Here is a 27,383-nt window from a genome sequence, read left to right on the forward strand (position 1 = left end):
CCGCACCCCCTACCCTGGCCGTCTGCCATGGGCAATTCCCTGATAACCTCAACCTCAGTAAAAAACCTTGGATGCACCCTCGACTCTGACCTAACCCTCTCGCACCAAGTCAACAACGTCTCTAAGTCCTGCCACTACCACCTCAAAATTCTTATGTGCATTTTTCCATACCTCTCCTTTCGCAACTGACTGTCCGCGGTCCAATCAATTGTAATGTCAAGACTGGACTATGCTAACCCCCTCTACCTCGGAGTCCATGCGTACCACCTAACTAAACTACAAAGAGCACAAAATGCTGCAGCCAATCTGATACTAGCACTTGGCCCAAGAGATCACACCTACCCAGCTCACAAAACTCTGCACTGGCTTCCGGTTGTCCGAAGGGTGACCTTCAAAACCTTATGCATCTCTCACTGAGCAATGCATAAAACCGGACCTCAATATCTTCAGGACAAACTAAAACCCTACCATCCTCCACGTACTCCAAGATCAAGCTCTGCCCACCTCCTAGTGATACCAAAAACCAACTCAGTCAGGTTAGGTGGATCATCATTCTCAGCCCTGGCCAACACTCTGTGGAAATCACTTCCACCCCACATCCGACTCACCGAAGACCTCGTGTCTTTCTGCAAATTACTGAAAATGTGGCTCTTCCCCAAAAAATCGACTCTTAACACAAACAGTATAACAGCAACAATAAACAGTAGCCCGTGGTTGCTGTATAAAAAAAAACAAAAAAAACAATCCAGCATCGAGACCCGGTCGAGAAAAATGGAAAACTAAAACTGCTAGTGTAAACTAAAACGGATAAACTGAATAGAACGAATGAAGTGGATGAAATGATGCAGTGGATAAAACGAATGAAGCGGATGAATCGGATGCAGTAGATGTAACAGATGAAGCGTATAAAAGGGATAGAACGGATAAAGTGGGTGGACCGGATGTAGAGGATGGATCGGATGAAGAGGATGGATCGGATGAAGAGGATAGATCGGATGAAGAGGATAGATCGGATGAAGAGGATAGATCGGATGAAGAGGATAGATCGGATGAAGAGGATAGATCGGATGAAGCGGATAGATCGGACGAAGCGGATGGATCGGACGAAGCGGATGGATCGGACGAAGCGGATGGAACGAACGAAGCGAATGGAACAAACGAAGCGAATGGAACGAATGAAGCGAATGGAACGAATGAAGTGAATGGAACGAATGAAGTGAATGGGACGGATGGAGTGGATGGAAGGGATGAAGTGGATGGAGCGAATGAAGTGGTTAGAATGGATGGAACGGATGAAGTGGATGGAGCGGATGGAACGAATAGAGTGGATGGATCGGATGAAGTGGATGGATCGGATGAAGTGGATGGATCGGATGAAGTGGATGGAACGGATGGAACGGATGGAGCGGATGGAACGGATGGAGCGGATGGAACGGATGGAACGGATGAAGTGGATGGATCGGATGAAGTGGATGGATCGGATGAAGTGGATGGAACAGATGAAGTGGATGGAACAGATGAAGTGGATGGAACAGATGAAGTGGATGGAACAGATGAAGTGGATGTCAAGAATGGCACTCTGTCAAGAGTGGCACAGGGTACCCAGGTAGGTTTTGGGTGGCTGTGCTGAAGTAAGGTAGCAGATAAGCACACACAGCAGGAAGTTCAACAAGAAAGAAGAGTAGGAAACTGTAGCTGTGAGCCAAAAGGGGCAAAAGATACAAAGGTACAAACAAACTGGATTCCCTCTTGGGGTGTATGCTGAAATGGGAGTGTTCCGCGAACCTTAGGAAACTCCAGCCTTCTGCACAGATTGCTATAACAGAGGTCCACGCTGTATGCTCATGGCTGGGAACAACAGCAGTGGGTGTCTGTAACACTGAAAACGGGACAAGGGAAGGGGCAGAGGTTGCCTGCCGGAAACCAACAGGCAAGCTCTGTACAAAGGGATTACATAAGACACATGAGTAGACAAGAACAGGTATATCCAGCGAAAAGGAAGTCAATGAGCAATCTAGCAGAAGGAAATGAAGGAAAGGCAGTTAGACTGAAGTAGATAACCTAAGGTGGAGTACAGAGGACTCAAGGAAGAGAACAAGGGAGCAGCAGTCAGGAAAACAGAAGGGCTGCAAAGTAGGAAGCAGGTCTGCAGTCAAGAGTGGCACTAGGTGCCGGCAAACTGTAGTGGACTGCGGAGGACTGTAGTAGGCTGCAAGGCAGGGAGTCCAGAAGAACAGGATAGAGAGAGATTAGTAGTAGGCAACAGACAGAGCCCAAAAGAATAGGGCCGCAAGGTAGGGAGCCCAGAGGAGCAGGGCCGTAGGTAGCTAAGTGTAAAACAGGCTGTAAGGCAGAGGAGTGTAGCAAGCCGCAAGGCAGGGAGCCCAGAGGACAAGGGCTGTAGGCAGCGGAGGGAGACAGGCTGCAAGGAAGGAGCCCAGAGGACACAGGCTGTAGGCAGCCGAGGGAGCAGGCTGCAAGGAAGGAGCCCAGAGGACAAGGGCTGTAGGCAGCGAAGAGGTGCAGGCTGCAAGGTAGGGAGCCCAGACGACAAGGGCTTGGAGGCAGCAGAGGGTTGCAAGCTGCAAGGTAGGGAGCCCAGAGGACAAGGGCTGTAGGCAGCTGGAGTGAGGCAGGTTGTAGGCAGGGAGCCCAGAGGACAAGGACTGTAGGCAGCCGGAGTGAGGCAGGCTGCAGGGCAGGGAGCCCAGAGGACAAGGACTGTAGGCAGCCGGAGTGAGGCAGGCTGCAGGGCTGGGAGCCCAGAGAACAAGGACTGTAGGCAGCCGGAGTGAGGCAGGCTGCAGAGCAGGGAGCCCAGAGGACAAGGGCTGTAGGTAGAAGGCAGCGGAGCGAGATCGGCTGCAAGGCAGGGAGCCCGGAAAGGGCACTGGATCAAAACAGGATAATGCAGCAACAGGAACAGCATACAATGTAGCGGGTCAAGGCAAACCGGAGTGGGGAGATCTCAAGATGCAAGACACTGTGCTCCTGCAGGCAGCTGCTTATATATAGCCCTGCCCTGTTCTGAGGCAGGCTAATTGACAGCACCTGTAGCAGCACACCTGAAGACAATCTGCCTCCTCCCTCTCTGGTCCTGAGCAGGTGGAAGCAGCACTGGCCACTAGGGCTTCTGGGGATTGTGGTCCCAATAACGATGAATGAGAATAGCCAGGAATTGAGGACTGCAGCCAGGTGCATTATGGCAAATGTAGTTAATTGAATAAAATAAGAAAGAACCAAAGTTGAGCAAATGGAAATAAAAGACCAAGGCGTCAAAATGAGTTGTCCAAGGAGTATTAGGAGGATAAATGAGTACCAAGTAGTCCATGATGGTTGCCAATGCATGCGCCAGCGGTGCGGGCATGAAGTGGTTAGAACGGATGGAGCAGATGGAACGGATGGAGCGGATGTAGCAGATGGAGCAGATGGGACGGATGGAGCAGATGGAGCGGATGGAACGGATGGAGCGGATGGAGCGGATGGAGTGGATGGAGCGGATGGAGTGGATGGAAGGGATGGAGCGGATATAACTTATGAAGCAAGTAAACACACAGAAGTGTTCAAACAAATAAAAAGGATAGAAAAGATGGAACACACTAAACGGATGGGAAGGATGAAGTGGATCAACAGATTGGATGGAGTAGTTTATGTAGATAAAGGATCGAATGATGGAATGGATGGAAAGACTAGTAAACTAAATGATGAACCAGACGAAATATATGAACAGATGAAATTGAGTGAACGGACAGACTGAATAAAACGGATAGAATAGATGGTACAGATGAGCGCTCGATCTCAAGCGCCTTACTGAACACCACCATATCACACTACCATGCTTACTCTCTCCTATACACCACCATTCAATTAGAGCACAGCAATACTACGACACATTTGGTATAGCTGTTCTCATACTAACACCCGCCACATACTCCACATCATCTTAATTAAACACAGCTAGCTCAGCACACACTGCTAGCCTTATCGTCTCCCCAGGGCTAACGCAGCCAGAAACCAGTCTGGATATCAACCCACCAGAATGAACACATATTCCTGACCTTCCAACCACCACACCTACTGCTAAGAAGCAGCTATCATGCTATCACCAGCTGCACACATTTCCGGTGCACCCACGCACCGTATGACTCTCTCTCTCTATTGACTTGAACTACGGTTCCCGAGGGCGTTCAACCTACCAGCGCCTTGAGATCATACCAATGATACATAAGGCGCTATATAAATGCAAAGTAACATAACATTAATGGAATTTTTAATTGGTATGAAGTGGATTTGTGTTTGTTGTATTGTATTATGTTTGTTCTAATGTTTTATTAATGTTTGAAGTTATAGATGCATTATGTATAACATTTTAAATGTATAAATGAAAATTATTTTAGTTATGTATCAAAAGCAATTATATTACAGAGGAACATATGTTAGATTTACAGTTTTAAAATATGATTTTGTTTGGGACATATTTTTTGTTTACTAAAATTGTATGTTTTATATGCAGAAAATGCAGGAATGTACACTATATACTTGAGTGTATTTTAATGTTCTATGCTATTGAATTTTAATATAAATATTAATATATGTTAATATTGTTTTTATACACTTTATTTATATTTTAACAAAAAAAACATTGCAAACATAAGAACTAAATCAACAAGTAATGCCATAACAATCCAAGTAATAACCATGACAAAAGTAACTTAAACCTATATATTTATAGTTGAACATCAATTTCATTATGTTTTATTGTAGGTTATGCAACATGCATACATATGTGTATTTACAGTTTGAATTTATATTTATTTAAAAATAATATTTGATTTTGGAAATATACAAATATTTTATTGTAATACATTAACTTATTACAAAGCAATGCCCAACATGTATGAATAGGCAATAGAGTACAAACTTTAAACTGCAAATATGTATTTAAATATGCATGGTATATTATAAAAAGCAAAGTTTCAATAAATATTTACTTTTAAAAGTTGGTCTTAATTAATGATACTTCAATTTTTATTGTGATATCTTTAGATGTTGAACGTTCTGATGTACAAGTTAAAGTACCACCAATAATACGTAAATTATAATTTCTCGTTTTGTGGGCCACACACACAGGTGAAGTGCTACAATGTATTTCTTTTTTTGGCTCAATAAAAGTACTCTGCACCATTGGTACTAGTAGAAGTAGGTAAGAATGCTTATTTTGGAGCCTCTATAATAGAAGTTTGTACTTTTGAAATGGTGCTAGTTGTAAGGAATGTATTTGTCTTTTTTCGGGGAATTACTGCACTTTGGACGATTGGAATAATACCATCTTCAGTTTTAGGTTCTTTTTTTGTAACCTCACTTTTGAGTATTGAAACAGTGCTAGAACTAGTAATAGGCAATGCAGGTTGTTTTTTAATTTCAATAGAAGTTTATATACTGTTGAAAAAAATTCAATTTTTGACAGTGTTTTCAAAAAATATATTTTAATTTCTCAGATCTAGTTTTTTGGCATGGCAAATTAAATTGATGCAGTGTGGTACATGTAGCCTCAGTAGTAACATTTGGAGCATTATTAAGTATATTAGAATGTTCAGTTGTTTATTTTGAATCTTTTTTAAGAACTTGTGGATACTAAAGGGAAGACTTCAACTGGTGCAATAAACATTGTTTCTATATTAACTTATAGTTGGTACAGTTGTAATGTCATCAGTGTTGTGTGAAGAAATGTTTTTTTCAACTTCCTGTTCTCTAGTGCTGTGTTTTTTTTTGTTTTTTTATTTATTTTTGTGTTCCTCTTTGGAGGAATGTTTGTGGTGTTTTGCCTCCTGTTTTTATTTCTTTTACAGTGTTTTTGGTCATACTTTTGTTTTCCTGCTCAAATTACATAAAGGGCAATTTTGTGTGTGACCGGACCATGTCTTATTTTTTAATGGATTTATAAATTTTTTATTTTTAAAAGATGTGTTTTTATACGATTTATGTTGTTCATAGTTTTTTCCTCAATATTTGCTTGAAATTAATTTTCATCCTGTCTTAGTATAACAGTAAAACATTTGTCTGTTAATGACAATGTAATATTAGTAAACTTATGTGTTTATTTAAAATATGTTAAATGTTTAAATCAATAAGTGATGCATTACAAGATAATGCTGCTATTATTATGCTCATTAGGTTCAGCGTAAAGTTTTACAAGCTGTGCATTATATATAATGTGGGTAGGTTTTGTAAATTGTACACTGATGTATGCGCTAAACAGTATGTATAGCATCTGTTAAAACTGTTGCACTTATTAATTGTACAAAGTGGTACAGACATTACATTAAGCATACATAAGTATTTATTAAAGGTATATCATCATTAAAACAGGACAGACTTTAAAAAATGCCCAATAAGGATATATTTAAAGTCATGTAATGTATTCATGAACACGCTTATGATGTGAAGCAAACCGTTCTGTAAGCTTTTCATTATGTGTAATGGTGGTTAAATATTTTTTGCATTGTATGCTAATAATGTTATTGAACTGTTCAGCATACACACCTGTTGAAGCTGTGAAGCGTATAAAGTGTGCAAATTTGTTGAACGCATAAATGATACACTATTGCATACATTCTATGTTACTAATTTGGGTGTAATGTATTTTAATTTGATTTGCATTTATTGTACATTTGTATGGCGCCTGCGCAGCCAAGGTGTTCCCAGGTGCCACAAGGCAGGGGTGGGGGAACAAGGAAAAAACAATAATGGTCATACTAGGCCTTGTGACATTCGGATCATGCAAGTGGAGAAAGGGGAGTGCAAGGGGAGGGTGAAGGTCAGGGAGGAGGGATGGATGAGAGAAAGGGGGAATACAGGGAGGATGGGGTCCCAGGGGCTAGGAAGTGCTAAGGGAGCCAAGAAGGCAGGAGTAAGGGTAAACTAGTGCAAGTAGGGTGGCCCAGACCTAGTAGGCTAGTCAGGGAAGGGTGCCCGAGGGCAAGTGCTGGTTAAGGGGATTTGGGGGGACTGTTCAGAGAGGGCCTGGCCCCAAAGAAACTCGCAAGGGACCAGGCAACGAGTCATAACGGCAGGGAGCGGCAGAGGGAAGGATGAGGAGAAAAGGAAGGTCTTGAGGAACTTTCCGGAACTTAAGGGGATCTGGCTCAAGTCAGAGAGGCTGGAAGGCCATTCCAGAGGGAGACCCCTGCTGAAGAAGGAGATCTACCCCCACCCACTCTCTGCTTGGAGAAACATCTGATTTGCAGAGATTTGGAACTAGAGGACCGAAGGACTCTAGCAGGGAGGTATTTAAGGAGAGAAAGTTGGAAGTGGCCGGGTCCCAGGCCCCAGAAAGCATTGTGGATGATGCAGAGGGTCTTGAAGAACAAGTAACTTTCTTACCTGGTAACGTTCTTTCGATGGGATGGTCCGACGACGTATTCCATATCTATGACAGGTAATGTCCACCGCTGTGCTGCTTCGGAAAATCTTCGGCGTCTGCGTCCTGCGTTGATGCGCCGTCCCCGAGGACCTCCTCTGACGGCGGACGTCACCCGATGTGATAAGTAGGACGCACCACGCCCATAGCCTCAGTTGTAGTTTTTTCCCCCCAGAACGTGTGCCACCAGTTTTCTGCTAGTCAGACACACAAGGCCTTGCAGAACGCAAGCTGCAATCGCAAAAGAAATTCTGCAGCGGGGAAGGTAGGGAGGGAGCGATATGGAATACGTTGTCGGACCATCCCATCTAAAGAACGTTACCAGGTAAGAAAGTAACTTGTTCTTCGAGGGGATTGGGTCCTCCGACGTATTCCATATCTATGACAGACTCCCAAAGCAGTACCAAGCAAGGAGGTGGGAAAAGAATTTAGAACACAAATTTAGCATGCCCAATCAAATTGCAGAATAAAGGACTGCCTTGCCAAAGGCCAGATACTGCCCTTGGATGGAATCGAGGGAGTAGTGCCGTACAAAAGTATGTACTGAAGCCCAGGTGGCTGCATCACAGATGTGACGAATAGGAACACCCCTCTGCAGGGCAGTAGACGCAGCCACTGACCTGGTAGAATGGGCCCACAAGCAAGCCGGAGGGTCCTTACCCGCCAAGCGGTAACACTCAGAGATAGCTAAAACAATCCAACGAGACAAAGTCTGTTTTGTCACAGCTTGTCCCAAACGCTTTCGAGCGTAACCAATGAAAAGTTGATCGTCCACTCTGACCCGGGACATGCGTGAAATATAAAAGCTCAACGCTCTCCTAGGATCAAGCCTATGGAGCCTCTCCTCTTCCTTAACAGGATGTGGAGGAGGATAGAACGCCGGAAGAACAACCTTCTGGTTCAAATGAAATTCCGAAACCACCTTCAGAAGAAAAGAAGGACGAACTCTAAGGACAACCCTGTCCTCATGAAACACAGTGAAGGGTGGCTTAACTGAAAGTGCCTGTAACTCACTCACTCTGCCAGCGGAAGTAACCGCAACCAAACACACAGTTTTCAGAGTTAACAGTCTCAAAGGGCAAGAATGCAAAGGCTCAAACGGAGCACCCATAAGAAACTTAAGAACAAGGTTCAAATCCCAACCGGGCACCAGAAAAGGTGACGGAGGGAACACATTAGTGAGCCCTTTCAAAAACTAAGAAATTAAAGGAATCTTAAAATAGGAACATTCTTCAGACGAGCGCTTAAATATGCACATCGCCACCAGGTAACCTTTAACGGTCCCCACTTGCAAGCCCCTGTGGGCCAAGGAAAGCAAAAAAGACAGAACCATGAGAATGTCACATTCAAAAGGATCCACATTCTTAACTCTGCACCAGTCGCAGAACATTCTCCAACGACAACGGTACAGAGACTTTGTTGCCGGCCGCCTGGCCGAGAGCAACACCTCCATCACGTCTTCAGGGAGGTCCCAATCCTTATACCTCAACCTTTCAGAAGCTTGAAGGTTGAGGGATCTGACCTCTGGATGGAGAACCTGACCCCCCTCCCGTGAGAGCAGATCGTCTCGGTAGGGAAGACGACGTCGAGGGCAGATGGACAAGTCGAGAAGGTCCGGGTACCACGTCCTCCGGGCCCAAGCCGGAGCAATGAGGATCATCCGGGAACCGAACCTCCGTAACCTCCGCAGTACTTTCGGGATGACGGGGACAGGAGGAAACGCGTACAGCAGTGGAAATGACCACTCCACCACGAACGCGTCTCCTAAGGCTCCTTTTGGAGGAAATTCCCACAAGCAGAACCTTTCGCACTTCCGGTTGACACTGGAGGTGAAGAGATCCACTTGAGGGGTCCCCCAAAGGGCGAAGATCTCCAGGAGAATCTCCTGAGCCAGCTCCCACTCGTGAGAGATCGTGCTCTGCCTGCTCAGAGCGTCCGCCGTCTCGTTGTCTCCGGCCAGATGAACGGCTGAGATCGAAACTTCCTGCTGGATGGCCCAGAACTCGAGCTGCATCGCCTCCCTGCACAGAGGAAGTGACCCTGCCCCCCCCTTTTTGTTGAGGTAGTGCATGGCCACCGTGTTGTCCGTTAGAATCAGGACACTCTTCCCTCGCATAGTCGGCAGAAAAGCCTTCAGGGCAAGCCTGACGGCCCTCAGCTCCAACAGATTGATATTGAGTCTGGACTCCGACGGAGACCAACGACTGCCGACTGTCAACTCGTAGGCATGAGCTCCCCATCCCGTGAGGGATGAGTCTGTCATGATCGTCACCTCCGTGTCACACCGCTTCCTACTAAGCCAAAGACACGCCCCTCCGCTTCTACCACTAAGCCAAAGACACGCCCCTCCGCTTCTACCACTAAGCCAAAGACACGCCCCTCCGCTTCTACCAGCGCCCCCCAGCACACACGCTTAGATTCATGCACAGCATTACCCACTCACGTTTCACACAACAGGGCACGGCGTGGCATGTTTGGCGGAACTGGCGTTTATCGCCCTTCACGGCGGTGGCAAACCAAGTGGAGACTCCTTCAATCCAGGAACTCGCATCCTTCGCGGAGACCAGTGCTGCCCGGCACGTCACGGATCATGTGACTCTTAGTTGCCTAGCAACGCTACAACGCTTTCGGTTCACTTCCACGTGATACCGTCACGTGCGTCCCTTCCGGGGATAAAAAGAGTTCGGAAACCGAAGGCGTTGCTTCACAGCTGTTTCATCTAGGATCATTTGACGCTCTCTCTTCGCTCTACGGACCTGTTCTATTGCCGACCTACGCTTGCTCCACGGATTGTCTCGGCTTAGCCCTTCTCTGACTCTGGAACTTTGGATTGCCTATTGCCAACTTACGCTTTCTCCACGGATTGTTCTTGCTTAACCCTTCACTGACTCTGGAACTTTGGATTGCCTGTTGCCGACCTACGCTTGTTACACGGATTGTCCTTGCTTAACCCTCATTGGCTCCGGAACATTAAACATCCGTTTTCTGACCTCGGACTGCCTGGATTTCTCTACGGATCACATGTTTTCACTAGGACCTCGGTCCTACAATAGGTGGTTACCTGCTATACCTTACAGCCTTGTCCAGCCACAGGCTGAAGGTTCACGCCTCTTTCAAGTCCTCACAGGTATTCCAGTGTTTTGATATTTACATACGAGAAAATTGTGTCTTGCTTTCCTACTTACATAACCACTGTACCTTGCCTTACAGCGCTCAAGGGGTTCTTCCGGCTGTCCCGCGTCCTGGTTTGGGGACTTCCACCTGTGGCCTTAATAATCACGCTGACAGTATTTCTGGTGTTGTCAGGGTGTTTCTTGAGGACAGAGGGGTTGTTCATACTATACATTCCGGCCAGGGCAGCCAAAATGGGGCCCACTTCATCAGATTGCCTTCGACGGCCCACCACAGAAGGTCCTGGGCGACCGAGGGTGGCACCTCAACAGGGTCCGACAGCCTGCCGGAGGACTGAGACCACTGGAGCTTGAGTGCCCACTGCAAAGATCTCATCCGCAGACGAGCCTCTGGCACCAGAAGAATGCAGGATGCCATGAGGCCGAGCAGTCTCAAGAACTCGGACGCTGGGAGACTCTGGGCAAGTTGAAACTTGTGCACCATCTGCTGAATGTGAAGAGCCCTCACCTGGGGAGGAAAACACTGCCCCAGGGATGTGTCGAGCACTGCTCCGATGTACTGGAGCCGCTGCGTTGGTGTCAAATGGGACTTCTTTAAATTGAGGGAGAAGCCCAGCTTGTGAAGGGAGTGGCAGGTGACGGACAGATGCTCGGGAGAGCTCCCCCTGATTAACCAATCGTCCAGGTAGGGGTAGACGTGAATCCCCCTTTCCTGAGATGGGCTGCCACCACCACCATGAGCTTGGTGAAAACCCTCGGGGCAGAGGTCAATCCGAACGGCAGGACCCGAAACTGAAAGTGCGAGTCGCCAACCACGAACCTCAGGTACTTCTTGTGCTTGGGATGGATCGGCACATGGAAGTAAGCGTCCTTGAGGTCGAGAGACACCAACCAGTCCTGAAGTTGAAGGGCCTGGAGGACTTGAGAAAGAGTCACCATCTTGAACTTGTCCTTCCTGAGGAGTTTGTTCAAACCGCGCAAGTCCATGATGGGTCTCAATCCCCCGTCTTTCTTTGAAATCAAAAAATAAGGGGAATACCATCCCTTGTTCCTCTCTGCCACAGGCAACAGTTCTATGGCGCCTTTCTCCAGCAGGGCTTGAATTTCCTGCGCAAGGAGCGGATCCAGACTCTTCAAAGAGAGGTTCCCAGGTGGATTGTCGTGAGGCCTCTGCCGAAAAGGAAGACAGTAGCTGTGGGTTATGATATCCAGAACCCACACATCTGAAGTAATGCCTCGCCACTCTACAAGATGCTGCGCCAGCCTTCCTCCAACCGGCGAACCATGGGACCTGGCCTCATGACTCAGTGGTAGCGGCTGCGACGTTGCCTGAGGGCAAAGAGGCAACTGCCCGAGCGGCCTTGGCACCTCGAGTACCCTTGTTTCCACCTCTGGCACTCTTACGGTGGCCTCTTTGACTGCTAGCTCCTCACGCTTTACTGAAGGACGAGTAATAGCGAAAGGAACCTCCCCTCCATTGCTGTCTATTGCAGGACGAAAAGGCGTAGGTTGTCGAACTGCAGCGCCCAACGACTTTGCTGCAGCTTTGGAGGTCTGCAACCTCTCAAAGCTCTCGTCAGCCTTGCTGCCAAAAAGATGTTCACCGTCAAAGGGCATGTTGAGGAGCCGGGACTGCACATCAGGAGCGAACCCAGACTTCCACAACCACGCAAACCTGCGTATTACGGTGCTCGCCGCCATGGACCGGCTGACACAAACTGCCATGTCCAAATCCGACTGAACGGCCTAACACATGGCATCCTTGCCATCCTGAACCATAGCAAGGAAACCATCCCATTCGTCCCCTTCGGGAATACTTTCATCCGCTAATGCAACACAGTTCCACAGAGTGTGTGTGAAACGAGACAAGGCACATATGGAGTTGGCCGCCTGAAGCGCCATACCCCCTGAAGAAAACACTTTCTTCGCCCAGCCATCAAAACGTTTGTCGTCCCTATCCGGAGGGATGGTAGGATACAACGCCTGCTTTGGCGGGGCCGTAGCCGCCTGCACCACCAAACTCTCCGGAGTGGGGTGTCTGGACAAGTAGGAGGGGTCGCCACTGGTTGGACGGTATTTTCGCGACAAAGACTTGCCCACTGCCAGGAGACTCTCCGGAGCAGTCCAAGCTGCCGCCACCCTTTCCTGCAGAGCCATATGAAACGGCAATACCGGGTCAGTGCGGGGACCAAGATCAAGGATGTCCGTGAGATCATCCTGAACAAACTCCCCTGGGGGAGCCGACCAACCCAAGTACTCGGTGACACAAGACATAAGGCGCCGATATGAAGAATCGGCATGAGTGCCAGGCTACGGCCGACAAAACTCCATCCTCTGGAGAGGTGTCCAGTCCACTGGCATCATGCAGTGACTGCCTGAGGTCATCAAACTGGCTATGGCCCGAGATAAGCTCATCTGGTACCGTAACCGGAACCAAGCCTCCATCAGAGCCTTCATCACCCTCTGAAATGTACTCCAGGCGGTGAGAGGAAGACATCTGGGGACCAAAGCTGTGCCTGACCTTAGCCAGAGCCTTTCTAGGGGCTAACCCCGTGCCACGGGGCCCCTCCGACACCACCGCCTCGAAAGGCGTCGAGGGCGCCGAACGAGTCGGCGCCGGTGTCGACAGAAACGGCGTCGACGTTGAGCGAATCGGCGTCGATGTCAGCTCAGCGCCGCCAGCATCGACGGCGTCGACACAGGCCTCAAAGCCGGAGAACCGAGCGTGTCTCTCGATGACCTAGGCGCCGACAGCGTTGACGACCACCTCGGAGGCGGAGCCTCGAGAGAAATCGTCAACGAACTCGGCACCACAGGCGTCGACATCTTCTTCGAAGACGGCACAGGATCACGCGGTCTCGAGCGCGTCGAGGACCGGGACCTGGAACGGGCATGGCGAGAACGGCTACCCTTGTCCGAGCGGGACCACTCCCGCGAGCCGTGCCAACCACCCGAGCCCGAAGGCGTACGAGCAGTGTCTCTCGACTGGTGCCGACCCCACTCGGAGGCGCGGACGAACCGGTGCCCTGCGATTCAAGAATCGCTAGGATCTGCTTCCTGAAGGAAGCCCATTCCTCCGGTGTCGCTTGCATGGTGGGATAAGCGACCCGCCGACGGGCGGAGTCCTCGGAAGGCGACCGATGCCGGCGCTTCTGGGAATGCCTCGAAGAGGCAGAGGAGTGGCGAGACCGACTCCTTGAAGGAGACCCACTGGACTTCCGACGATGACACGGAGAGTCGCTTCTCGAGTCATCCGTCGAAAGCCCCGCAGACCTCAACTTCCGGGGCTTAGACACCCGACCTACCGACAGCTTCTTCTTGCGTTCCCGCAAGGCCTTGGCCGTGAGCGACTGGCAGTCGACACAGTCCGTATTGTGGGCCTCCCCGAGGCACCAGAGGCAGGCGTTGTGCAAGTCCGTGACCGACATCTTGGACCCACAGTCCCTGCATTTCTTGAAGCCCGAACGCAGGGTTGAAGACGAAGTAGACATCGCAACGAACAGGTCTTCACAAAAAACCGAACAGGTTCAACGAACCGAAAAGAAAACAGCAAACTCCAAAGAGTCGATGCGTAACGAGATTCATGAAGCGAACACGTTCGCAGAAAAAATGGAACTGAGGCTATGGGCATCGTGCGTTCTACTTATCACATCGGCTGACGTCGGCCGTCGGAGGAGGTCCTCGGGGACGGCGCATCAACGCAGGACGCAGACGCCGAAGATTTTCCAAAGTAGCACAGCTGTGGACATTACCTGTCATAGATATGGAATACGTCGGAGGACCCAATCCCCTCGAATTTGATTTTTGCTGCCACTGGGAGCCAGTGGAGAGATTTTAGAGCTGGTGGGGTAGACAGTGGGCATCGGGTGGTGGTAGAGAGTGGGGATCCGGTGGGGGTAGAGAGTGGGGTTCTGGTGGGGCTAGAGAGTGGGGATCTGTTGGGTGGGTGGGGGTAGAGAGTGGGGACTGGGTGGGTGGGTGTACGGTATTAAATTGGTAGTTTTATTTCCAAGTCTCTTTCCTTGTCTAAAAAATCGATCTGACAAAGCAGACTCTTGACATGCGGATTGTCACGAACGGTGCATTTTAATGATGCAGCGTGGGGATATTTCAATTAAAGCACGAGAGGGCCGGAGACAGTAGGTCAATGACGTGTACACAAACTCTTTGATGCTGGAATGTCTCTTGACAGGAACAGTCTGCTTTCTTGTCTAGCAGGCGAACACACTTGTCACTCCGAAAGAGTAACACGATATCTGGAGATTTTCTTTCCTCTTTGCTTTGTGAGCAATTGGATTTGCTGATCGATAGAAAGCGGACTCAATCAGCAATCGCTGAATAAAAGACATATGAACGTCAGTGCTTTGATGGAAGCCCTTTACGAGTCACTTTGTAGCGGTTATTCAAAATATGACTAAACGAGTGGTATTCCTAACTGCCCCCACTTACCTGTCACTAAGACTTGTCTGCACAGACATTGGGGGACGAGCTCGAGCCTCGAACACTCTAGTCCAGGCAGACACAGTGGCGCTGCACGCTGCTGGGCAGGAGCTTGCGCTTTGTTTTAAATAGTTTAATTATTTAAAACGCAAGCTCCACACTACAGGGATTGCTGGGGATTACAACGCTTACACTAGTAACAAGAACACCGAACACAAGTTCTTAACCAGACTGTCAATGCAGGGGGAAAAATGGCTCCATGACTAAAAAAATCACATACTGCAGAACCAATTGCAGCCTACTAACATACAGCATATCCAATCAGGTACTAACAGCAGAAAACACTAGACACCGACAAGTAAGTAGTGGACATTTATCAAACAAAACATTAATTATTAACTTCTTTATTTTAAATACAAAATACATTAGAATGTGTAAAATAGATTTTTATCTGTAGTAAATATTTTGAAAGCATCACTCTAGTCAAATACCTTTTCAACAACATTAACACATGGTGGCCACCATGTTGGAAGTAAACATGGCTGACAACTTCCCTACATAGTAGAAAATCAGCCTAAGAGTGCAAAACGAAGTGTGTTTTGCCCACAGATGGGTGGACATGGGAGGAAAATCCTATGGATTTAACCTAGAGATGGGCGTAAATGGGTGCGATACATAACCCAAACAATGCATATCCATCCTCATATGCCAATCTGATTTGAAAAGCATTGCAACAAACCTGCACCCATAGCCCCTATTTCAAGCTCTCATGTTAAAGCTCTTATTTTAATGACAATAGTTTTGGCTTAATAGGCAACGCTTTTAGCGCCACCTAATAGCCACAACTTAAAATGGTTGTATGTATACATGTATTTACGTTTGTGTGTGGAATATGTTAATAGTAATATATATTTTAATTTTATCTTTAAATGTGGGGAAAAAATGTTACATATATACATACATTTTTTATTGAACATGGACTACATCATATTCTTCACTGTAACATAAAAAGTCAAAGCAACAGTATTTTTAGGGTGGATGAAGTATGTTTAAGTAATGTGGGGGAATAGTTTATTTGTAGCCAATATTGCTGAAGGCCTACATTATGTACTGCAGTAAGGGACTGCTTTACGTTTATTTCTGTATACAGCATGGCTGTAATGTTTATGCAGTGGGGGTGAGTGAGTAGGTTATGTGTGGTCATGATGCTGTGGGCTGCACATCGTTGCTTGAATTGTGTATTTCCTCACTTTAGTGTATCTTGTGTGACTATGGTTGCGGTGGTTGGCTTGGTTGCATTGCTTATGGTTGGCATGTATTTTGTACTTTCATTCATTCTTTGGTCAAAATTGTTGCCGTCATTGCACATGCATCATATATAGATACATTTTAAATCGTTAATATCTCAAAATTATCCAAGTTGATTTTCAAAATTATTTATAAAATATGAAGCCATTAATGCACAATTTTGCAGGCACATGCGGATGCCCTGAGATATTACTCTGGAATATTTTCAAATTTTTCCATGCAAGCGTTCAAAAGCTATTAAAACAAATCATTTTCTGAAACACCAAAGGGAATTCATTTAAACCTTAACTATGCCTTGCACTCAAGGTGTTAAGTTCTCAAACAAGGTATGGAACACCTTCAACCAACACAAATAGGTTGGCATAAGAGGGAGCAGATACGTTTCCCATGGTGCTATCCTGTAGCTGAAGTTAATCACCCTCATCAAAAAGAAAGTAGCTGCATTTCAAGATGAAGTCTATCATCTCAAGCAGTATATTACTCTGGTTAAAGGAGCTGGAGGACGTTTTGAACAACAGCAGAAAGAGCCAGCTCATGTCAATTGGAAGTATGTAAACTCCATAGTCACTAAAACATGTTTTCTCCCATGGTGTATATGTCTAACTGTAATAGTGTCGTTAGTGTCTTGAACTTATGAAGGCAAATCTCATACAAAGGGCTGGAGACATTGGTCCACAAACAGAGCCACGTTCTCTGTGAGACGTCGAATCCATGATATTATGTGACCTACTATGGAGGAAAAGTAGGAAATGAAAATGTTATGTTACTCCCCACGCTTGGCACTGCAGTATTATAGTGACAAGTCCCTGTAACCTGCCATGTTTAAAAACGTTTCTTGCATATGAGAGGTAGATACTATAGGATGTACTGTGCGTGTCTTGGCAATGAAAGCTTCTCGCCTGGCTTTGGAATGCTTGCTTTCTCATCTTCAGTATTAAGCGCGCTATGAAAAAACAATTATAATCATAACTATAATTGTAATCTCTCGCTTCTGACACGTTTCCCTTTTGGCAGAGGCAAGCAGGAATTAAATTCTCGGTTTCTTGAGGTAAGCGGCATAGGGGAGTGGAAGAAGACAAATAGCTAAGACGCTTGTCTCAAAGCATACGAGAATCTTTAAGGAGTGTATTCACCTCGACTGAGTTACAACGGGGTGGCCTCACTGATAACATGGCTTACATGAAAGAGCGTAGCTGGTGTCAAAGGCTGTTATGAGCATTTGTTCACTGCTAGCAGAATGAATTGAGTGTGCAGCCTTAATATGAGCCCAGGTGGGTGTAAAAACTGGGGGCTCAGAGAGAAGGGGACACTCAGGACGCTGTGTCTTGTGTTGCTGTTGGGTCTACTAATAAAGTGTTCACCAATCCACCAGAGTCGCAAGTGATCGTTGTCCTCAACAATACTCTTGGTGGTCTATGCGCCTTATTTCTTTGTGGCAAAGTGTACAGATAGCCTATTAATTCTCCTTTTGTAAGGAGTCCTTGTAGTTCATTATGAAATTCTTGAGTTGGATTCCAGGCCCATTTGTGATGACAGACTCATCTGTCAACTGTCCTCAGATCTCATTACCGTAATCTTTGTTATTAAATACTACAGCCTCTATCTTATCAGCCTTCTTAACTGCGAGAAGGTTATTGGATGCAAGCTGGTGCAAAACCGCCAGATGACACTTTGACATGTTTTATTTGGTACAGGTTATGAAAGAATTAATTCCTCAAGATCACAGTTAATCAGGTAAAAAAACATAATATTGTCAAACTACGAAACTGTACATAGGTAAAGAAATTCAGCTTTCAAAAAGGTTTCTGCACTTTACTGGCATGGGTATTTCAAATAGAGAATCCACCTGTGAAATGCAAGGGTTGGGAACAGGGAGAAAAACTTGTGCTCATGGTGTTTGGAGTGGGAACCATTTTGTTACCTGGAATTGGAATGGTGTCTCCGGTTCCTCCCGATGTTTGGTAGATTCCTAAATCCACGAACATTGTAAAGGAGCTTTTCCCAGGGGCCTTCACAAGACCCCTGGACTGGTACTGCAAGAAAACAAACAATGAGAAACCTACTCAACTCCTCTACCTTTACTCAGTTCTCAGTGATGGCAAATTCCAGCTCCAATTCCCCATCTACATTTTCCAAACTATATTTCATAACAGCCGATAGAAAGTGTCTCATTTGTATTGCTTTGTTACAAGCAAGTGTTGCCCAAACTATGCGATAGGAAGGGTCTGTCAGGAAGACCTGTTTTAACCGCATCTGATCTGTGATGGATTGACTTTTCTCAGGAATGGTTAGTGGGGTTTACCAACTAGCAGTTACACACAAAATACCAAGCAATACACAGCTATAATGGCCCACAGGTTTGTGTTTATATTAGGATAACAATCATTTCCAGATTGGTTTGCAGAAGGCATGAGCAATGCTTAATAAGTGCGATGAAAATGTCAGACATGTAATGTGGCGCACAATGGAAATCAATGTTTTGGTAAGGAATGCAATAGGATTTTGAGTGCTGGCATAGGTATGAAGATTTCCCAGAGAGAAGAGCGGATGACGGAATCAATCTGTGCCAGTCAGCATGTTTGGTGACAGGCCGTGATACAGAGTGGAGTTGATGGGAGTGGCGCCACAGGTGAGAACTGGAATAAACTGCAGTGTGTATGCTACACTGATCTTGGTTAAACTGCTTTTGGGGAACAACTCCAATTCAGTCATGACTACAGTCAGTGGTGTGCAGATTTAGAAAGGGGCACTGGGAAAGGTGTTCACATAGAGGAACACTGGTCACTTCAAAACAGTGCAAGATACTTTGTGTTCACACTGATCCATAGGGACACAATGTTCACAACAAACAGTAGGATATATTGATGTCGATCATGAAGCTATCTTTTGTGTTAGGGTGGGTCTGGAGGAGAGTGCTTTTTGAAAGGTTTGCACAAGCAACAGTCTGAGGCTTGTCATATATTGGGAAAGTAAGGCATAAACACATTAATTGCACTAAGACGATAGCCTCTAGACAGCAGTTATATTGGATGAGACTTCCTCTGAGGGGAGTGTGCACTGGAAATCTTGAAGTTTGGATGCAGACATAATTTGGGTGTAAGATTGAGAGTAAGGTAAGCATAAAATGACATAGGACCTCCGAGTAGAAATATTAGGATAGTGATTTGGTTATGAATACTCGGCAGGAGCTGTGGAGTGGTTGGTATCTGAAATAATTTTTCTTTTAGGTTGTCTGAGGAGAACAGAGATATGTAGGAAGCTGGTTCAAGGTTTGTGATACAGAAAAACAGAGAACGGTGGATTAGCTGTTTGCGATACCTTCTGGCTAAAGCCTTAAGATCGTTTTGGATTTGGCATGAAGAGAATTCTGGGTAGAGAAAAGTTGATTTTGAGTGTGGGAATGTTTTTTACAATCACAATGCCAGGACGGCTAAAGTCGGTACCTGAGGATGATTTAACACAGTGTGAAGAGGTTGTGGTCGGATAATAGAATGTTTAATCTCTTAAAACACCACCCTAGAATTGATTGATTAGTGTGTGCGGGTCGGAATTGTTTTGGGGACATTGGCCAGAGTGAAATTGGTAGTTTTAGGGTCAACAGTCAAGATGCATCGTTATTAAAAGTTACAACACATTTTGCAATGGGTTGTGTGAAGGAAACCTCTGTTCAGGCAACAATATACAATCTCATAGAGGGTATTTCAGCAGATTACATGTGTTTCTTACATACATTTTGTCATCCTGGTCTTTCCATAGGTAAAATACCATATGTCTCTTATTAACACCACAGTAAAAATGATACCGGGAAGCCAAAACAAACAGAAGGCTCATCGCAAGACTTCCATATTTATGCAAGCAAGTCTTCCCTATATGTGCAAACATTTTGCAACTTTTGTTTTTCTAGCATTGAACAGCTAGATTGCTCCTATCCAAATGCACTTCCTCTCTGAATAAGGGAAAACAACAAGGAACTTGAGAATGCTTAGAACAAAATCCAACGAAATAGCTACCATCAGGCATAGGTAAGCCACATAAACCAACATAATATGCCTCGAGTTAAAGGTGTGCCCCATTTTAAGATGACTGCTTGCACGTTTGTATAATAATATAAAACATTTCATGTTAACTGGTAACTCCAGCTGTTCATGTCTTGCTAATAAGTAGCAATGCACCAGATCGGGCTGTGGTAGTAAGGTGCATTTGGGATTTATTTTAGGCCATGGTCAAAGAAACATCCTGAGGCACCATTGTCTTTTTGCTTTGTAAAGACCCACATTAGCAGAATCAGAAATCCCATGCTTAGTCTGCGTTTGAATATAGGAATAAGCATACAGATTTCTTTCTTTTTGTTATGAAGATGCTTTGCCTTGCTCAATTCTTTCCAGTCCTTATGTATGATAAGGAATACGTTCCTTACCTGTAACTCCTTTTCCCCAGCACTGGTATCTTTCATAGATTCACATGCCGCAAATATTCTCCGCCAGGCTGGGAATCCTCTGTAACATAGAGCAATTGTAAACTGAAAACGTCAGTCACTTCACTTCACTTCTCTGGCATAGTCATTTTTGAGTCAAACTGCCAAAAGTCAATGGAAGGGGGCTCCCTTAGCTCCACTCCTAGAGGCCATCTATAGCATAGCACATGTAAAGTGGCAGTATGAGCCAAGAAGAGCCAGCAGGGTCGATGGTAGGGTTGCATGTGAATCTATGAAAGATACCAATGCTGGAAAACAGGAGATACAGGTAAGTAACCTATTCCTTCTCCAGATATGATCTTACATAGATTCACATGCTGTGAATACATTACAAAGCTGTACAATATAACCATAAATGGCAGCAGTAAGCTCCCTGTAGAAAATACTTACCACAGGAGACACTGACCTTACACCAACAGGTCACATACAACCACATGGCCGACTCTGGACTCTGCCGCAGAATCCCAGTAGACGCAGTAGAATCTTGTAAAAGCATTTACAGACCTGCGGCTCTGCAGATGTCAAGCAGGGGAACCCCAGAGAGGAACGCAGTCATGACGGCCAGCGCTCCGGTCATATGAGCCCTGGGTCTGCCAGGGAGAGGCCTGGCAGCCTGCTGATGAGAGACAGTAATGGAGGATGAAATTCACCTGGCAAATGAAGACTTCGAGAGTGCTGTGTCCATACCAAAGTGACCAAATGTGAGTTGAGAAGTCTTTTTATACAACTGCAAGGATCGTTCTGCATGAGAAACAGGATATCCGTAGAAGACAGATTACACGACCGGTTCGTTGAGTTGAAATGTGGAAGACACCTTGGGCAAGTGCGTAATACCACTTTGAACTTGTGGAAAGTCAGGTAGGAGGCTTTGCAGGAAAAATCCTGGTTCTCGCCTATCCTCTAAACTGATGTGAGGATGACAAGGAAGGCAGTTTTCCAGGAGATGAATATGAGAGTAATTCAGTGCATTGTCTCAAATGGATGTTTCATGTGCCTGAACAGGCCCACATTTACCTCCCAGGCTGGTGCAGAAAATCTGGTTGGTGGAAAAGAACAAAGGAGGCCCCTGAGGGACTCCTTGCCCAGACAGTTAGACCAGATGGATGGCGTGGAAGAGAAATGAGTGCATCAGGACACTGCGGCAAGGTGCACCATGATGAGGGAGTGCACCAAGCCAGCATGCACCAGTGATCGCAATTATGGTAGGATGTCCTCTGGCTGAATGGTAAAAGAATCAAGACCATGTGGCTCAGACCAAGGGGGAAAACGTGTCCATTTACTCTTGTAGAAGGCGAGTGTGGACGAGGCTCAGTCTCGCGTTAGAGTGGGAGGGGGATAGAGCCGAACTCTAGGAGAAAAGGAGGCAGGCCATAAGATTGATAGAGCACCCTTGTTCCTCGAAAGCAGATTGTGCCCTAGAAGGAAGCCTTATCAGGGACAAGGAGGACAGGGTGAAGAGGGCGGAGTACTAGAACTGTCTCGGCCAGCATGGGCCCCCAAGGTCAGTCTGCACTGATGTTGTCTGAAAATACTTAACACTCGCGCCTCCATGCATATTGGGGGAAAAGGGTACAGGAACTTCCACTCTCAGGGGAATGTGAAGGCATCTCCCAGGCTTTCTGAATGAGAGAACCTGCTCGCAAGATCCATGCACTTCCTGTTGTTGTGGGTGGTAATAAGGTTGATTTCTGGAGGGCTCCAACGACAAAAAATCTGCCAGAGTTTAAGCTCCTGTATCTCCCATTCATGACAGGATACGAGTTCCCTGCTGAGGGAATCCACCATCATGTTCTGAACACCTGGGAGGTTTAAAGAAATGAGGAACATCTGGTGATTTAATCCCCAGTGCCACAGTGTCTGTGCCGCAGACAGATCTGGTGTCCCCCTACATGCATGCATGCATAAAACATTGTAGTGGTGTTGTCTGTAAAAAGTAGAACTCCCCCCCACACCCCTGCACCCCGACTGCTGACCTGTGGCAAAAAAGACTTGAGTGCACAAAAGACTGGTCGCAACTCCACAAGGTTGATATGCGAGTGTTCTGTTTGCCCGTCCATAGACCCCTGCCATGCAGATCCCCCTGTATTTGCCACCCAGCCCTCCAGGGGGGTATCCGCCATGATGGTGACTTGGTGACGGGGCAGACGAAAGGGAGTTCCCTGAACCAGGTGAATTTAGACCGACCACCAGCACAGTGACTTCCTGAATTGTTGTGCTAGCGGGATCTCGTCCTCCCAGGAACCTGAAGTCTGACACCAGCGTGCATCGAGGAACCCCTGGAGAGGTTGCATGCAGAGTCTGCAGTGCTGCAGTAGGAGGATGCAAGATGGCATCATCCCCAGCAGAGATTTCAAGAGGTGAACAGAAGCGGTCGGCAGCCGGGAGAGCCATAGGACCTTGGAAAAAGTGAGTGTACTTGTTCCTTTGATGGAGTCTCCCTGCAAGAGCGGGTGTCCAGCTACGCACCCAAGTAGAGAGCTTGCTGAGATGGGATCAGATAGGATTTGATAAAGTTTGCAGAGAAACCTAGAGTCTGTGGGCATTGGATAGTTCGAGGGTTGATGGTCAGCCATGAAGAAAGATGCGGCCCTTACTAGCCAGTTGTCCAGGTACAGGTAGACGTCTCCCCTGCTCGTCATAGGTGAGCCAATACCGAGGCCAGGCATTTGGTGAAAAGGGTAGAGGTCTGAATTGGAAGTGGTGACCTGCCACCATGAAGCATAGGCAGCAGCAGTGCGTTAGGCGGATAGGGATTTGGAAATATGCATCTTCTAGATCCAGGGATGCTAGAAAATCCCTGTCTTGCAGCTGGGACAGGACCTGTTGAAGGGTGACCATTCTGAAAGTCTGGCCGGCCTTTAAGAAGTTGTTTAAGAGCCGAAAGTCTAGTATGGGTCCCCAACCTCCTGACAGTTTCCGTTTTTAGAAAATACCTGGATTACACGTCTTGTCCCCACTTGTTGGGTGGCACTTCCTCAATGGCTCCTTCTGACAGAAGCAACTGGACCGCCTGCAATAGCAGATGTATATGTTTATCCACCTTTTGCAATGGAGGAATGGTGGGCGGCCGTTTGACAAACTCCAGCATATGGCCCTGAGGGAAAGCACCCACTTGTCGGTGGTGATGTCTCGCCATCTCCTCCCACTGTGGTGTGAAAATGTGGTGTGAGGTGGTGGAGTGTGTGGACAGGGGTTACTGGACAAGAAGTGGGTCAGGTCTGCTTAGCCGGTTGATCCCTGGACTGCAAGGAGCTGCTTTGGTTGCCTCTGTAAGATGGTGACTTACTTTTGTATGTGTCCAATGCCGAGTAGGAAGGGGACCTGTAGGATGGCAACTGGCAGGAAGGTCAAGATTTTCTTGTAGTCCTGGAGAAAAGAGATTTCCCCCCAAAGCAAAAATCTTGGAGCCTTTGCTGTAATGTGCCTAGCAAGTGGGCTGTGCCTGTGTACGTTTTCATGGTCTGCAAGGTCTTGTCTTCCTTTTTTCCGAAGAGGTCAACACCATTAAATGGCATGTCTACCACCTTTGCCTGAACCACCGGCCGGTAGTTGGTAGCCTTGAGCCAGCCTTGCCTGCGAAGGACAGTGCAGTTACCCAGCTGGTGAAACCCGGTGTCCGCGATGTCCACAGAGACTGGGATTGCATGATCTGAGGTTGCTTCTCCTTCGCAAAGAAGGGCGTAAGCCTCCTCCTTATCGTCCAGCAAGAACTCAAGAATAGGCCCCATCTTGAACGTAGTATCTAGACAAGATGACCATTGCCACTTTCCTTCTTTGTCCGGGGGGACAGAGCAGGCAGAGGAAGGATCAGTGGAGCATTTATGGGCTGCTGCTGAAAAAAAAGAGTCTGGGGTGGGTTATGTCCTAAGACATGTAGGCACAGTGTCCGGTACCCCGTATTTTTAATTAAACCTCGCCTTCTTGGAAGGTGCAGAGGAAGGGTTGGTCATGGTTTCACCGTCTTCCCAGATATCTTGCAGCAGGGGTATTGCCACAACTGATTTTTAGTGCGGTTCTCGCCGCTGGTAAAGCAAGTTCTCCTTCTGCTCTTTAGGAGCTAGACCGCACATCTTCATCGCCCCGGACATCAGGGTGTGAAAAGAGCCAATTGTGTCTGGTAGACAATCTCGCAGAGGCACCTTATCAGGTTCGCCATCTACAGGGATAAGGTCATCAAACTCATCTGTGCCCAGGTTGGTGGAGTGTGTGGAGGCATTGTTGCCAGGAGTAACATCTTCTACTTAGTGTCCGTCAGAGTTTGGTCTCTTAGAGGGTGAGGAGGGGCAGATAATCCACTTGGGCCCAGTTGCGGTGGGGAAGGATCAGGCAATATGTGTTGGAGTTCCAAAACTAGTGGTTTTAAGGTGGCTAGAATGTCCAAGGAAACGTCCCTAGGTGCTGCAGGAACGGCAGGAGGGACTACCACAGAGCCAGAGCTGTCTGAGGCAGAGGTATGTCAAATTTGAAGTTGTAGGGGACCACCTCAACACCATCTTGTCAGAGAATATTCCCATTGGCCCTTATAAATCCAGCTCTGGCTGCAAGATATCTTCTGGCGGAACAGCGAACATACCTGCTCTCTCTGGGGTGATCCCAAGAGCTAGTGGAAGTGGGCGAACAGGCCTGGGCAGGGCAACCAAGGCAGATGGCTGTGCTAATGAAGGCGTTGATGGTGCTTGAAGTCATGTTCGAAGATTTCTGTGTCTGCATCGAAAATGAAGGGGTGCCATGAGCCGTCCGCAGAGTCGTAGGTGAAGACCAACACAACTTTGATGACGATTTCTCTGTTAACAAGGAAGCAGGGTGAGTTGTTGAGAAGCCAACGGATGAGGACGTAGATATCTGCTACTCTGTCCGGGCCGCCTTTAATCCTGGAAAATATCCTGATTGAATGCAAATTAATTTCACCAACAAACCTACAGACCTAATACAAAGAGGTCCGACAGAAATTCGCTAAAATTGGGGGAGAAATCGGAGCTGCCTGGCCACAGAACTACCGAGCAACAACTCCGGCGGCAAGGCGCAGGAAGAGGGCCGCAAACCGGCACCGCACGGAACACAGCTCGCCAACGTGTGGGAGGGCCGCAGCTCTCCTGAAAGGGCACCGCCGACCCCCGCCGCGCTCCCCTCCCTTCTCACGTCCCTGGCGGGGCACGAGAGGAGCACCCCAACATCCGCGGACCCTGAAGGGGAGAGGAGACCGAACGGCCGCGGGGGCCGCCAGACCATCCGGGCTGCCACCTTCCCCCTTCCCGATCCTAGCTAGGGGACCGCAACCTCGAGGGAGGTGGGGCACGGCAAGAAGAAGACCGGGCAAGCCCAGCCAAATCCCTAACGACCCGCAGAAGCCGTGGACCCAGGCTGCCAGGACCCCCACCAAGTATTACCCGCCCCCAAGATCAGTAAGTAGACAAAGAGAGGAGCATCCCAACATCCGCGAGACGTGGCTGGAGAGGGGACCAATCAGCTGCGAGGGGCCGCCAAGACCATCCGGGCTGCCGCCTGCCTGCCCCTCCGACCCTAGCCAGGGAGTCACAGCCGCATCCCAACATCTGCGGCGCCTGGAGCGGACACAGAAAACAGACCAAGAGAGGGGCATCCCAACACCCGCAGCCCCTGAAGGGGAGATGCGGCTGGAGTGGAAACCGATGCCACCAAGACCAGCCGGGCTGCCGCCTTCCCCTCCCGACCCCAGCCAGGAGACTGCAGCCTTGGGGGAAGTGTGGCGCCGCAGAGAGAAGACCGGGCAGGCCCAGCTGGATCCCCAACAGCCCGCAGAGGCTGCGGGTCCGGGCTGCCAGGATCCCGGCCAAACATCACCCGCCCCCAGCGCCACTGGACCCTGTGGGAGGGGGGCAGCTAAGGGGCTGCTACCTCTGAAGGGGTGAGTGCGGCAAAAAAGGGGTAAACAGGACAGCATCAGGAGGACCCACACCTGCCAACACGAGATCCGGAGGCCTGGGCTGCCAGCCTCCTCTGGCATTCAATCCCCAGCCTGAAGCCACGGACCTGGGCTGCCACATTACCCTGGGCCGCCATCCTCCTCGGACCATGTGGGACGGACAGCCGCGGCCTCGGTGGGGTAGAGGCGCGGCATAGGAGTGGGCTTACCACGGGCTGCCAGACCGCTGCAAAGACAACAGCACAAGAGCAGCCGGGGAGGACAGGAGCGACAGCATTCAAGTAAGGGGGAGACCCCGGAGCCCGGAGGGGGGAGCAACACCCAGACAACAGCACCAGCACGAACGGGGGATACAGATAGACCCCGGGGAGGACACAGTGAGGGGAAAGAGAACTCCACAGCAGTAAAAGAAACCATAGTGGCACGCAAGCCCAGGACACACTTCCACCCCCCCTACCGACCAGAAGCGGCTAAAACTATAACAGGGCGATCCCCAACAACAAACCCAGGCACCTCCCGGCTTCATCTCCACAGCCACAGCACCTGGGGCTACGGGACACTTGTCAAAGTCTGCTGCACTCAGGATTTCGCTCCCTGGACCCGAGAGATACGAACACCCCCCACCCCCTGAATGGGGCGACATGCTCCGAAAGACAGCTGCACAGAACACAATAGACAGATTCACCATGTCTGCCCGGGCAAAGGGCC

General features: G+C 47.9%; 1 protein-coding gene across 8 annotated transcripts in view; it reads right to left on the reverse strand.

The window, feature by feature from the left end:
• The window catches only part of MINK1 (misshapen like kinase 1), a 2,066,166-nt gene that overhangs the window by 188,599 nt on the left and 1,850,184 nt on the right, over window positions 1-27,383 (reverse strand). For all 8 annotated transcript variants that reach the window (XM_069644001.1, XM_069644014.1, XM_069644008.1 and 5 more), the window contains one exon: window positions 18,221-18,332. In XM_069644001.1, coding sequence (XP_069500102.1) covers window positions 18,221-18,332 — 112 coding nt within the window. The remainder of the gene's footprint in view (window positions 1-18,220; window positions 18,333-27,383) is intronic.

Source organism: Ambystoma mexicanum, chromosome 1p (genome assembly GCF_040938575.1).
Source record: "Ambystoma mexicanum isolate Mex_15411 chromosome 1p, UKY_AmexF1_1, whole genome shotgun sequence".
In the NCBI taxonomy this organism is placed as follows: domain Eukaryota; kingdom Metazoa; phylum Chordata; class Amphibia; order Caudata; family Ambystomatidae; genus Ambystoma; species Ambystoma mexicanum.